Genomic DNA, 14,433 nt, shown 5'->3' with positions numbered 1-14,433 from the left:
TTTGAATATTTTTCACCCTTTTGTAAATTTCATTTTAGGAATCAAAAGTATGGTGTTTACTTGCAGCTGCATTATTAATTTCTGAGACTGTTGATGATGTTCTCAGTTTATATAAATCTCTTATGACACACAAATCAGGTTGTCCTCTCCATGACATTTTAGATGCATTTTACTGTGTGGCAGCATTTCTTTTATACTTCAAAACTAAGTTTGGGATAAATCATGGGTATGATATTTTATTTATATATTGTTATGCATTCATTACTATTGTAATGAGTAGTGTATAAATGTTTTTTCTCTCATAATGAGAAAATTATATCAATATTGGAAACAAACCATTAATAGGTTTTTAAACAATTAAAATTCATTCACTTAACTGTCAGATCTTGATATGTAAATAAAGAGACAATTATGTGACCAACAATTACTATTGCATACCCATTTTGGTTAATTTTTCATGCTGCTTTATTTTTTAAGTGTTATGTTTAATTACTTTTTAAGTAGTTAAATAAACAAAAATTTGAAAATAAATTCTTATATAGTGTTTATTTAAAAAGACATAGGGCAGGAATGAAAGCTTTTAAAATATAACTTATTTTCCTGGTATACGTGATTAGAGAGAGCGAGAGAAGTAGGAACTCTTAATGTTTTTTAGATAAAAGAGAGAGAGAGAGAGACCCCTAAAAAACAAAAGAAACACATTCTTTAACTATCCATTTTAAAACCGAAAAGAAAACTTGCTGAAAATATATTTTCAAACTATATTTTTGAGATGTTATTTCTATATAGTTCTGTTTTCCGGTAGTGGTGTATTTATTTTTGTTCTTTAATTTTTTTACAGACTTCATTACAGAGTTTACAATGCTCTTTACTGGATTGAAAATGAACTTCCACCTAAGAATACTCAAGGTGCTCAAAGTTTAAATATTCCGAAAGGATTGCCTGGACAGCAGAGTATTCATAGTTACTGGTAATTCTATTATTATTATAGAGAATTTGTTTAAATTTTAAATATGTTTTCCAAATTTTGAATTTTTTTTTTTTTTTTTTTTTTTTTTCATTTTAGTGAAAAATCAAATTGTAATTTGACAAATGAACAACTAAGAATCCTGAATCATCGTTTACAACCTCATCAAATAATAAAAGTTGTTGCTCTTGCAGGTAATATTTTTTTTTCAATATTTATCTCATATAAATTTTTATTCATTTAAATCTGCTCTTATACATTTTATGTAGAGCAGATTTGATTTGTTAATTTTTATTTCCCCCCCTCCCTGAAAGGACTATGAGTTTATGGATGAAAAGTTCTTATGTAAGTTGGAAGGTTCTATTTTTAGAATTGACTAATTTTTGTAAATTGTAAAGATAAATCAATTTAAAAAAGAAAGCAACAAAGAAATTCACAAATTTCACATTTTAAATGTCAAGAGAATAATTTTTTTCTCCTTAGATTTTTTAAAACCTAATTTGTTTTGATTTAAATAGAATAACAAGTGTAAGTAAATAAATTAGCAAATTTTATAAAATATAGTTATTTTATTCAATTGCATTTATGATTTATAACTTTATAATCATCTTCATACTTAAAATAATATTGAATAAAAATGTTAAGTTTTTTTTTTTTTTGCTTTGAAAACAGAATTTTATGAACGAAAAAGTTGTTTCAATGGAAAAACCTTTTGAAATATATATATATATATATATATATATATATATATATATATATATATATATATATATATTGCAATATAATGCATTTTTCATAAAGAAAAAAAAATGCATTTCTTTTAATTCACCTAATAATCTGTCTATTAATGCGAGTAATTCATTACTATTTTCATTTAGGGACTGGCAAGACTACTACACTGATTCACTTTGCTCAGTTGTATCCTCAAATGAAATTCCTAAATGTTATGTTCAATCAGTGAGTATTTATAAACAATTTTGAAATTTTTTTCTGCTGTTTAAATAAATAGATATAAGTTCAGTTCACATGCGAAATACATATTTAGTAGTATGAAGATTATTCTGTAGATTTGTTCACACCCCCCCCCCCTTTATTTGAGGTTGTGCATAACATTGATAGCAAAAGGAAATAATTGCATTGCTAATTATAAACATGGGATCAGAAATTAGTATAATTTAAGTTTGAAATCATACTACTTTCATCATTTAAAAAAATTCTTGACAAATTCTAGCATTTTGATTCCTTCTTGAGATAATAAATAAATTTCTTCAAAAGTTTTAAATTTAAAAAAAATTATAAGAATTTTTTTCTTTTCTGTTTCTAATTATCACCAAAAAGTTAATTTTAAAGCAAACGATTATATCTGCATCAAAATATTTTTATATCTGAAATGTAACTTAATAGTTGTCTGATTTTTTTTCATTGAAATTAATGATTAGATAATTACTTTTCACACTTACTATTCTAAATTATTTTTATGTACCTATCATAAATTAGAGACCTTTGAGAATGTTTTAATTTGATATAGACACACGATTGGAGAGTTGAGGGGCGAATAGCTTGAATTGAAATTATCGGTATTAGTGAGCAGTATGTCATTCTTTCAGTTCTTTCACAATTAAAATTATTTAATGGTATTTCAATTAAATGTATTAATTGGATAATATTTTCTAAATTAGATATTTTCAAAATTAGATTAATTGAAAAGTATAAGATCTTGAAGCATCTATTTACAGTTATGTTTATTGGAAGATTGTAAGTTCTTTATTCTATAAATATTGTTTATGAATAATAATTCATTTTAGGTGATTTAATATTTGCATATTTATTGATTTGAAAAAAGTGTAAACATGATTTTCACATCACTAGGAAAACTTGAAAAATCTGGCAAATCTGAAATTTTTTATAAAAACAGGGAATTTGAAATTTCTTAGTTATTAATTTTTTTTTCTATCTAAAAAATGCCCAGCTCTAAAGATTGCAAGAATAAAAGATCGTTGTCATGGCTTCTAAAAATGAAATAATACTGTTCATGATTGTACAGTATTATCTCACCTTTTTCTCACTTCTCTGTTTTTTCTGTAGAGATCATTCCATTTTTGATTTGCAGGATTGTTGTTCTTTTTCCATGAGTTCCCATATTCCAATTAATGAGCACACACAAAACTTCTATAACTGTGTGAAAGAATAGAATATATTTCTCAGACGGGATTAGCAACATTCAATCTGCAGAAGCAGCGCGATGCTGTTTAGTCAGCCATACTTGAATTTATCGAATGGTTTGCTTATTATTTGAGAAACTGTGAGCTTATTCAAAGTAGGTTAGAGAATGTTTTAAAAATAAAGAACTGAACAAAATCCTTATTTAATACAAATTGGCTGGATAAAAAAAAAAATCGATCCTTATTTTGCTGAATGAGTTTGAGAAATCCCACAAATCCATTTATTCCGTAATGCTTGCTTTGTAAAAAGATAATAAACCTAAGTAATGTGGGAAAACAGGTATTTAGTAGTTATGCCAAAAAAGGAAAACATGTGAGAGTGTGTGCCAGTTCAAAAAAGTCATCGTTGATATTGGACTTAGTATCTAAAAGCGATATAGGAAAAGATAACACTTCAAATCCAAAAACATCAAATTTAATGTCTGAAAATTAACCAATTTCGAACTTTTCAGTTCAAGAACAATAATTTTAAGTTGAATTTTTATGAGCTTTAAAATTTGTTGCATGATATTCATCCTTTAATACATTCAGTAATATATCAGAAATATTTCCACATGTGTTCACTAAAATTGATATAACTAAAAAATGTACATTAGGCTTTTTAGAAATGTCATGCTTTATTTGTTACGGATTAGGTGTATTAATGTCATAAAACTGATAGCTGAAAAATCTACAGAAATTGGTGCCCAAATACTTGAATTGGCTAAAATGAATAAATAAAAAAAAGTAATCTTGCTTTGTAAAATTTTTTGATATGTAACCATTAAATGATTCATATCTTGATGATAAAAAATGTTTTTTTTGTTTTATTTTCACTTGAGTCCTTCTTTTGTGTGACTTAGTTAAAGAGAATGAGAGGTAATACATCCCCCCTTTTTAATATATAAATTTTTTCTTGCTGAATTCTAAATAAAAGATAATTTTTTTCTTTCTACATGTAAATATGAAATTATATGCTATTATATAATATATACTATGGCATATATGCTATTTCGAATAATTTAAAATTATTGCTTCCTTTCCTTGCTTTTTCTACTTCTTAAAACCATATAGCTAGCACATGAGTGCTATTTGCACATTTCTTTGCATCTTAAATAAATGTTCAGAGAAAAAAACAGGAAAAATGTAGGGATTTTTTTTTCCAGGTTTAAGTGGCAAACCTGGTAAAACATGCTGAGAAATTATTGTATAAGATAGTTATTTTGCTACTTTAGAACTTGCAAAATGATTAATTTAAATAAACTGAAATTAAAGGGTTTTTTTTTGAGAAAGTATCAAATTTCAAACATTGATCAGTTTAAACAACTTACATCTAAGCCATAGGCTTCAAATGTTTGTTCAAAAGTAATGCACTAAAATTTTTTTTAAAAAATGTATTTCTTCCAAGAAATATATAATAGTTTACTGGTCATATTTTTAAAAATTTATTTTTGAATATTATATTCTTGGAACAGTTTCATTTTCATCTGTAGTATTGAGATTACCCAGAAATTAAATTTGCTTTGAAATTCTGATATGCTTATTGGAAAGTGTGAGTCTAAAATGCCTTCATTCATTATCTCTATTAAATTAAAATGCAAAAGGATAATATATATATTCATTGGATATATTCAATACTGTTAAAAAAATACCATTTCTGGATATTTATTTAAAAGAATAGGATATTTCAAGGAATAATCTACTTCTTAAAACCATATAGAAAGATAATAGATATAGATACCAAGGATTATAATGAAACCTTGCTTTTGCTCTGGTGAGATTATGCTAACAACATATTGATTTTGAGCATGTGATATATCTTATTCATCATACTTTGCATTATAAAAACATTTTGATATGAAACACATGACATATAATAGAGGTTTAAATGTCTTCTGAAAGATATCCTAGTATAAAAGACACTTTTCTATTAGGAACATTTATCAAATGCTGCATATCAACAATATTTATGCATGCAATATTTAGAATCAAAATGTCCATAGGACCAGTATAATTTGTATTAAATCATGAAATACTTGAAATAATGCTGGAATAATAATACAATAAATAAATAAAAATAAAGAATAATTTTTTTTATTATAAAAAATAACTTTTTCTGCTTAAATTCTTTGAAGCTGTTTGTTTTTATGTTTAGAATATACTTAAAGGAAATTTCTACATAACTACAGCTAAAATTTAAATCATCTGTGTTGCTTGCATTTTACTTGCAAGAATATATTTTTAGTAAAAGGATATGTAATGATTTTAGATATAATGAATTTCGTTTACTTTTTCTTTTTATTCTGTATCCCCCTCCCCGGTCTTTAACCCTTTGAGTACATTTGACGTATCAGAATGTTCTATATTTGTTTGAATTTATATTCCCCCCTTTTTTTGTAATTCTAATTAGCTTAAGTCATCTCAATATCATGTAGCGAGTATATATTCTGAATAATAAGAAATAAATAAGTTCATACTTAAAAGCTACTGCCTTCACATGTTCAAAAATTTAATTGCACTTCAAACACAAAGGTCATTTTAAATAAATGTGTAGTCAAAGGGTTAATGATTTTTTTTTTTTTTCTCAATATAATTCTAAAAAAATCACTCGTGTCAAAGGAAAGAATTATGCTGAAATAGATTTTTAAATATAGTACTCTGAAACTTTTTGGTTTAAGATAGTCTTGCATACATTAAATGCTTCAAATCTTATGTGAGAATAATAATAGTCTCATTAATTGCTGGAATGAAAAATGTAAAATCTGTTCACAAAATTGATTATGTTCTTAAATAAGAATGCTTTCTAAATGCAAGGATATATAAAAATTATTTTTCTTATTAAATCTTATTAATCCTAAGCTTTAATTATTTTCTTTTCCTTTGATATGATAAATTTTATGTCTATCTTGTAAATTATATCTGAAAATGGGAATGCAGCTTAATTCAGAGTTACTTTTTTAAAAATGATTGCAATTTAATTGCATGTTTATTTTTATTGCAAATTTTATTCTTCATTTTTAAAACTGTGTTCATGTTTTTCTCTCACATTAAATGACAGGCTTAATTCATTTTCCATGATAGAAGTGGTGACAGAAATTTTTCAGGGGGTGGGGTAAGATATTCCCAATAGTGGAGGGCAAATAATTTTCTCTAATTTTGCTTCAAAATAATACAATAATTAATTTCATATTTATATTAAAGTAATTAAGTATTTAATTATTAATCTAATTTAATCTAATTAATTTTCAATTAAATACTAAAAAACCCAATAAATGATAATATGAAAGGGAAATAAAAGTATTACCAATTTACTACTTTATGACATAATTGTCATTCATGTTGAGGCATTTGTTCTATCACTGGATTAGTTTGAAAATGCAAATGTTATAGAATGCAATCAGCCGCGAGTAGAGCTGCTGTCACATGATTTGTGTGAGATCCTTTTCAGAGTCACACCTCTGATCTCTGAGGCTCTTTTACTGGGTTCTAATAGATGAAAGCCTAAAGGTTTCAAGTTCAGGCTGTTTTCTGGCAAGCTTTGGAAACTGTCCCAAACTCCTCATTCAAAGCTGCAAAGATTTGGTTGGGAAATATTGGAGTCCCTACTATGCAATCAAAGGAATTATTTTCATTTTTACTTCCAACTTGGAAGTTTTCTTTTCTTTGTAAAGATAACTCTTAACTCTAGCAAGTTTAATGTGACAACTCATAATAACTAAAGCCAACTCTTTTTAAAAATTTCATTATGTACCAAATGAAATATAGGTAGAAACAATCGAGTACCACATAAGTCTTTTACTATGAATTTAGTCTTTGAAACAAAGAATTATTGAATTTTTTGCTGTAATTTATCTTCAAATGGTGGATAATTACTTAGTGTTGTTGTCCACAGCAAAAAATAATGATCAAGTGTGTTCTGAGCATACAAACCGGATTTTAGCATGTCTCTATTTTAAATTATCTCCAAAAATAAATGTCTACAGAATTTTCTGTGCCCAAAAGTGTGGGAAAATTAGAACTTTAAAATCAGAAATGAGAATGAATGATTTCTTTTCCACATGATGCACTAATTACAGGTCTAAGCAGATGATTGATGAAAGTAATTCATTGACAGGGAAAAAGAGTTTTCACATTTCTCTTTTGAAAAATAATTAATTTTTTTTGTCTTGGGGATCTTCTATTGGCGTTTTGTAGAAAAGTTGATAAGGATTTTTAACTGGGAAATATGAATACATGAAATCTTTATTCTGAAATACATTTATTGAAAAACAAGGGAATTCTGTTTTTAAACATGAACTCTTCTTTCTTCTTTAAATGTGGAGAGTTATTTTTAAGAACTTTTTTTAGAATGATTCCTCCCCAAAATAACTTTTTGCTCATTTCTAAAACTGAAAAATCATTCTAAACAGTGAAAAATTTTGCTAATAAAACCTTTAATCTTTTGACAATAAGGGGCAATCAGTTACAGAATTACAATGATTAAAAATGAAGGTACACATTTTTTCTCTTCTAATTTGGAAGTATTAAATTTACTGATTGGTAAAGTACTTGTGCTTTATAATAAAAGTAATAGGTGAAATATACAGTTATTCTGATTACGGAAAATATACTGCAATATTTCTTTCTAATAATGTTTCGTAATTTTTTTTCTCTGTGTTTTAGTTCTGTTTGTGAACAAGCCAAGAAGTGCTTTCCACCCAATGTAACATGTACAACTGCTCATTCTTTAGCTTACCCGTTGCTTGGAAAGAGGTAGGTTATTGAAATATTTTTTAACTTGGTTTGAAAATGTCTGATTTGCTTTTTTCATGATTGTTTTGATTTATTATTAAGCTGTGATTTGGTTAAGGTAATGTATTACTTGCCTTAATAAATAGATTGTTATTTTATGCTTAATTTCTGTTATAAATTTTTATTTTCCTTTTTGATATTTCATTTTGCATTTTTTAAAGATTCTGATTTATCAATATTATCATTTAGATTATTATTTTTTTTTAATAAAAGAGCTTTTTCCAGCTGATCAATATGGCTGTTTGGAGAGTTGAACATAATTTAATTGTAATTTAAAATCAAGAGGTCACACCAAAAATAATTCTTCTATTGAATTTTAATCAATTACAAACTAAATTTCTATTTTCTAATAAGTGTAATTTTCAAATTAGGGCTATGTAGCATTTTCTCCATTTGTTGTTTTCTATTTAAAATTATTGATTTCTTTTCTAAATGAACAAGTGTATATTCTCTCTCTCTCTCTTTTTTGTTTTGTTTTTGTTTGTTTGAGTACTTATGTATTAATGACATGATTAATTAAAAAAAATCATCAGAGATCTCATGCTTATTGCAACCTGCAGTTTTTCTAAAATAATAATAATATATCAACAAAGATTAGCATGTTGACTATGTTTCCAATTACATGCATTTAGACTAAAAGTTTGCCAATGGTATGGGATTAATACATAAATATCCTTGCTTGGTAGCAACTTACTAACAGAAACTGCTGCTTATTGTTATCTCTGTGGACACATGAATGAATGATTCTAAAATGAAACGGAATTAAATATTCAATTTTTTAAACAAATTTAATCTTAACAGAATTATAAAAATTCTGTCCGATTTTTTTTTTATCATCAATTTTTGAAAATAAAAGCTTTATTGAAATGAAAATAATTTGAAATGATGTTGATTTGAAATTTAAAAAAAAAAAAATAATAATAATTTTTCATTGTTTGAGCAAATATTCATATTTGTTTGCATAACATTGTTTCTATTAAGTGTGTGTTCGACTTATTTAGCCTTTGATTTTATAATACATTTTTAATTTTGTCACTTTAACTGAGAAATATAAATTTCAAAAATTATTTAGTAAAAACCTAACCTTGGTTATCTATGACTATAAAAAAGATATGCAAGCCATTGAAGTTATTTAAATGTTTACATTTTTTTTTTCATGAGAAATGTTAAAAGGTTTAATAAAACTTTTAACTTATGTTCAAATTTATTTGTTATCAAACTTATTTTTTGTTTTTATTGTAATATTTTTTATAAATAAATTTTTTTATAGGTTGAGATTCAAAATAGCTACTAAAATTAGGCCCCATGATATAGTTCCTCACATTCAGGAATATAAAGGTTCTCTTTTGCCTGCGCATACATATGCAAAGCTTGTCCATTCTACAATACAAAAGTTTTTGTTCTCAGCAGAAGAGGAAATTCAGTTACTCCATATTCCGTCAACTCAAAGTGAAACTGGTGTACGAAATGTTCATGAAGCAGACAAACTTGTAAGTATTTTGAATGCATTTTTTCCACAACCATTTTTATTTTAAAGTTTAAAAAATTGAATTTTTTAAAATTTAAAAAAAATCTTTTGGATATTAAATGGAGGGTATGCATGTCAATCTGTTTTGTTGTATCTTGTGCTGTTTCACATTGGATAATGTTCAGTCTGAATTTCAAACAAAATTTTTTGCATGACTTCTGATGCAACACATAGGAATTCCACTTAGAAATATCAAACAGATAATAAGTTTTTCTCCAAAGTATTTTTTCTCATTTGCTTATTACAAATGAGAAAACAATGTATGTAATGTAAGGTGTTTGTCCATTCTGTCACTACTCCTATTTAGTTTATGATCAACCATGAATTTATTGCATTTATCATTTTTATGCAATAAATTCATGAATGGTCATTCACAAGATTTACATAAATCATATCAGAATTGTGTGATTAGAAAAAAGACAGCCATCTATTACATTTTATTAGAACCATACTAATCAGAACAAATTGCTAATGAACATAATGCCATTATCTATGTCATTAAAAAAAGATTAAAAGGTAATTAATGTATTAAAATTGCTTTCATTATTCATTTATTGTCATATTTGTCTACATTATAACATAATTTTAGATCAAAAGATAGATAAAACAGTAAATGGATTTCCAAAGTCTTGTAATCCCTATAGACAAATTAGGTAATTACCAGAAGTATATTACATACAAGCAAAGCAATTAATTGTCACAAATAATGAAAAATGCTATTCCAAACTCCAAATTATCAGATTGTATGACTAAAGATTCACATATAATATATCCGAATTATGAAGCATATGTCAATTTATAGTTGCTTCAAGAAACTGTAACAAAATTTGACATATTTTATTTAATCATTTTTATTAATTATGGCTTACTTTAAAATAGCTGCCAAAGCTTAGCATAAATTATTGCTTTTTATATATGCTGCCAAAAGTAACTTCAGTAAATATGGTGAGCTAAACTATGCTAATAAAAGTAACTATTGCAAATACAAATGTAAAAATTACATTTATAGAAAAAGAGAAAAAAAAAAATTAATCTATTAGGGACAGTTTAATTTATTAGTACTGCCTGTATTTTTTTTTTTTTTTTAATGAATCAGCATCTTTATTTTTTCAAGTATTTTTCAAAATGAAATAATTTTGACCTGTATTAAAAAATTGATTGATGTATGATTATATGGTGATTTTTAAATTGGTTTAGTTTAAATTCTGTTATTTTTACTTGTAAAATAAAATGTGCAATTTTTCTAAGATGAAGTAATGAATTAACTTTTGATAAATATTTAAATAATGAGAATAATTTACTTCATTTTTTGAAAATTGATTATATATATATATATATATATATATATATATATATATATATATATCATGAAAATTTTTTCACAGAAAATTCTGAAGGATGCTAAATTATATTGGGAGAAGATGATTGATCGAAAAAATAAGCAAGTAAAAATTACACATGATGTATATTTAAAACTTTATCAGCTAGGCAAGCCAAAACTTACTGGTTATCATTGTATAATGGTTGATGAAGCTCAAGATTGCAATTTAGGTAAATTAGTAATATTTTTTGTTTGTTTTTAAATTATCCATTGTAATTTTTAATGGTATCCATTTGTATCTATTAGTATAATATAAAAAAGATTAACCTATAGCTATTTTTAATTTAAAAATGCATTTATCTTTTATAAAAATCATATTAAATACAGATATTTTTACAAATGTATGTTGTCATAGAATTTTTTTTTATATTTTCTATTCAGTGATAATTCTATTCAGTTCTCATTTTTTTTATTATTATTTTGTAGCAATGCTTGATATAGTGATGTCTCAGAAACTTCCTGTGATATTAGTTGGAGATCCCAATCAACAAATTTATGGATTCCGTGGAGCAGTTAATGCTTTGGAAAATTTTACTCCCACACATGTTTATTATTTGACTAAAGTAAGTTTTTTTTAAAGTAAGTAAAGTCATTTTGAATCACCAAATTTTATTATCTAATGAAATATCAATGAGTCTGGAAGACAGTATAGAAAGGTTTTTGCCTTTAATTTTAGAAAAATACTGATAATGTGGGAAAATGTATATCTCCTTGATTGTTTGAATCTTTCATCCTTTGCTAATCTATATGAGAAAAAAATTTGTTTCTATTCAGTGATAATTTTATGCATTGCCATAAAATTGCACTTGTTTCAAAGTGACTTCAGCTCCCCCCCTTTTTTTTCACATGTTTTTTAAAAATCATATTTCAATCGTATTGTTAGTGAATTTAAGTATTCTTACTGCAAGTAATTTTTGTACAAAAATTTGCTGAAGAATTGACCAACATCAGCTGATTAAAAAAAAAAATCCTGCTTTTTTAGAACAGAAAGCTAAAGGTATTGCTGTTTGTGACATAAAGAAAAGAAACATTTAACCTGCTTTTTAAAAATATATCTACAAAAAGAGAAATTTCTCTTAGAAAAAGAAATTGTTGAAATTAAATACAAAGTTATTTCACTTGTTCTACAAACCAGTGACTTTTCTTTGCTAAGAAAATCTAATGCTCTGTGAAAAATTAAAGATGAGAAAACTGAACAATTGACAGATCAAAATTTCTGAAATGAAAGAGAAAACTTTAAATTCATAGTTAATAAAATTTGTTGATTTTTAAATCCTAAATTTGTTTACTCATGTTCCTCACACTTTTTCTTATAAAATATAAAAATATTAATAAAGTGTCAGTGTAATGTTCATTCCTTAATAAAGATTAATGTGATTAAGTAATTTTAAGTATGCAGTAATAATGCTTTAATAAGATTTTTAAAAATATATATGTTAAATAACCTTCCCTCAATGTTTATGAAAAATATTCATAGATTACTGGTAATATTCCTTGTATTATATTTATACTTTATTGGCCAATTTAGAGAATTTCATCATAACTCATAATTCTAACATCAAAACTACCATGCTAATGTTCCTAATTTTTTTCTCTAAAGATGCTTAAGAAATGTTTATTTTTTAAATTTAAATTGCCTGCTTGAACAAAGATACATTTGTCTGAAATAGTTTTTCAAAAACACTTTTTAATACATTAAAAAGTAGACTTTTAAAATTTATTTTTTATTTGTAGACATTAATTTATAATTTTCGTGCAGTAATAATCATGGAATCATAAAATCATTTTATCCTATTTATCATTGGGTGGTGCCGTATGTAAAATCATAGTTTAATTAAATTAATTATTTAACTGATGAATAAGTTAAAAAAATATTAAAATGGTGTATTGTTTGAGAACACACAAATGTGCTAAACTTCTACATTTCACTTATTGAATTTCCCCAGATATTGATCTTTGTGGCTTTGCTTTGGATGATACTTTCATGTTCTAAGATTGTATGACCTAAACAAGTTCTTTATCATGAATCTTGAATTGGTCAATGGGATTAATCATAACATGGCAGCTTTAGAATTAAAAGATTTATCTGTCTATTGTTTTATACTGCAGGGGTGTTTGTGCTCCGGGGTAACCCCGGAATTCCGGGGATTTTGAACTTCGATACCTGGAAATTCCGGGGATCGTCGTTCAAAAGGAAGTAGGAATAATAATGAATTATTTATTTTGATCTGGGTAATTTTGTTTGATTTGAAAGCAGAAAACGCTAGGTCAGTGTGTGTGGTGAAAACTTTTCCTTTCTCTCTCCAAAGGCAGTGATAATGCGTGAAAAGGGGGAAAAAACTTCTTTTTTGTTCTTTCCTTATTGCGAGTTATGATTCATTTCCCCGGTTCTCGGACATTCTCTTCTGGATTCTTTTCGGCAAGTAGGCGTGGCAGAAAAAAAAGGGGGAGACTTCGTTCGACCAGATGTGAGATCACGTGACCTGGGTTCAAAGGTCTTAATTTTGCAAAAAAAGTAATTCATTGAACTTTTATAATTAGGTCATTCAATACTTCATAATCGTAATTTTTCATTCCCCCCCCCCCCTTCTCGAAACTCCAAAATGTCGGTAGTAAGTCCGTAAAAGTTTCAGGGGATTTTTCGGGGTCCCACAAACACCCCTGATGCTGTGAAGAATAATTTTTTCATCTGTTTGACTTTATTTATATAATATTGAATATTTATTTAAATTATTGTAAGAATACTATAAAATTTTTGCATTCTGTTAGATTGAATTTTTTAAATCGGATTTTTTGACATTTATAATGTAGCTTATAATTAGCATTCTTTTGCATATCTCTAAAGCAAAATGCTGAGTTTGTTTATCAAAAAAAAAAGTGGTATTAAATCCAACTTTAATTTTTTAAATTATGCATAATGTATTAAGTTAGAGTTATTGATTAATTACAGTTTTATTTATTATTTCTAACTTTTTTCTTTTCTCTTCTTGCAATTTAGTCATTTAGATTTGGGCCAGAAATTGCTTATGTAGCTTCATGCTGCCTAGAAGTTATGAAGACTGATCATTCCAATACCTTAGTGGGTTCTAATAAACCATGTAAGTATTTTTTATTATATCTCAGCAGTTAATTAATTTAGTACTAATCATTTACAGAATATTCTGATTGACAGAATGATTTGCTACTGAATGTGAACCTTTCTACCTTTATTATTATTATTAATTTGAAGGTGCTAAAGGGTGCAAGTTTTAAATTTAAATACTTAATGTGTATTATTATTATTAGCATATTATTATTATATTACTTAGTATTAAAAAATTATAGTTTTCAGTACTGTTTAAATTTATTTTTTAATTACATCTTATTATTCAACTTATAGAAATTTTTGAAAATCTAATTTTCATTTCTGAAAGTTAAAATATTTTATTAAGTCAAAATAAAAAAGTTTGCTTTTTATTTTATTTCATAATTCTACAGTTAATTTCCATCAGTTCCAATCTTGAAGAAACCATTTGTATCTCTTAAATTGTTAATTTGATTTCAATGAAAAAATTATCTATAAAAA

At 25.7% G+C, this 14,433-nt stretch overlaps 1 protein-coding gene across 4 annotated transcripts in view; it reads left to right on the top strand.

Moving 5' to 3' along the window:
* The window catches only part of LOC129988558 (F-box DNA helicase 1-like), a 46,216-nt gene that overhangs the window by 11,175 nt on the left and 20,608 nt on the right, over nucleotides 1-14,433 (top strand). For all 4 annotated transcript variants that reach the window (XM_056096809.1, XM_056096810.1, XM_056096811.1 and 1 more), the window contains 9 exons: nucleotides 39-226; nucleotides 842-970; nucleotides 1,067-1,161; nucleotides 1,846-1,924; nucleotides 7,831-7,920; nucleotides 9,230-9,449; nucleotides 10,873-11,038; nucleotides 11,295-11,431; nucleotides 13,867-13,966. In XM_056096809.1, coding sequence (XP_055952784.1) covers nucleotides 39-226; nucleotides 842-970; nucleotides 1,067-1,161; nucleotides 1,846-1,924; nucleotides 7,831-7,920; nucleotides 9,230-9,449; nucleotides 10,873-11,038; nucleotides 11,295-11,431; nucleotides 13,867-13,966 — 1,204 coding nt within the window. The remainder of the gene's footprint in view (nucleotides 1-38; nucleotides 227-841; nucleotides 971-1,066; nucleotides 1,162-1,845; nucleotides 1,925-7,830; nucleotides 7,921-9,229; nucleotides 9,450-10,872; nucleotides 11,039-11,294; nucleotides 11,432-13,866; nucleotides 13,967-14,433) is intronic.

The sequence above is a fragment of the Argiope bruennichi genome, chromosome 10 (assembly GCF_947563725.1).
Source record: "Argiope bruennichi chromosome 10, qqArgBrue1.1, whole genome shotgun sequence".
NCBI classification, from domain to species: domain Eukaryota; kingdom Metazoa; phylum Arthropoda; class Arachnida; order Araneae; family Araneidae; genus Argiope; species Argiope bruennichi.
The sequence above is the reverse complement of the archived record's forward strand: the minus strand, read 5'-3'. Positions and strand labels throughout refer to the sequence as shown.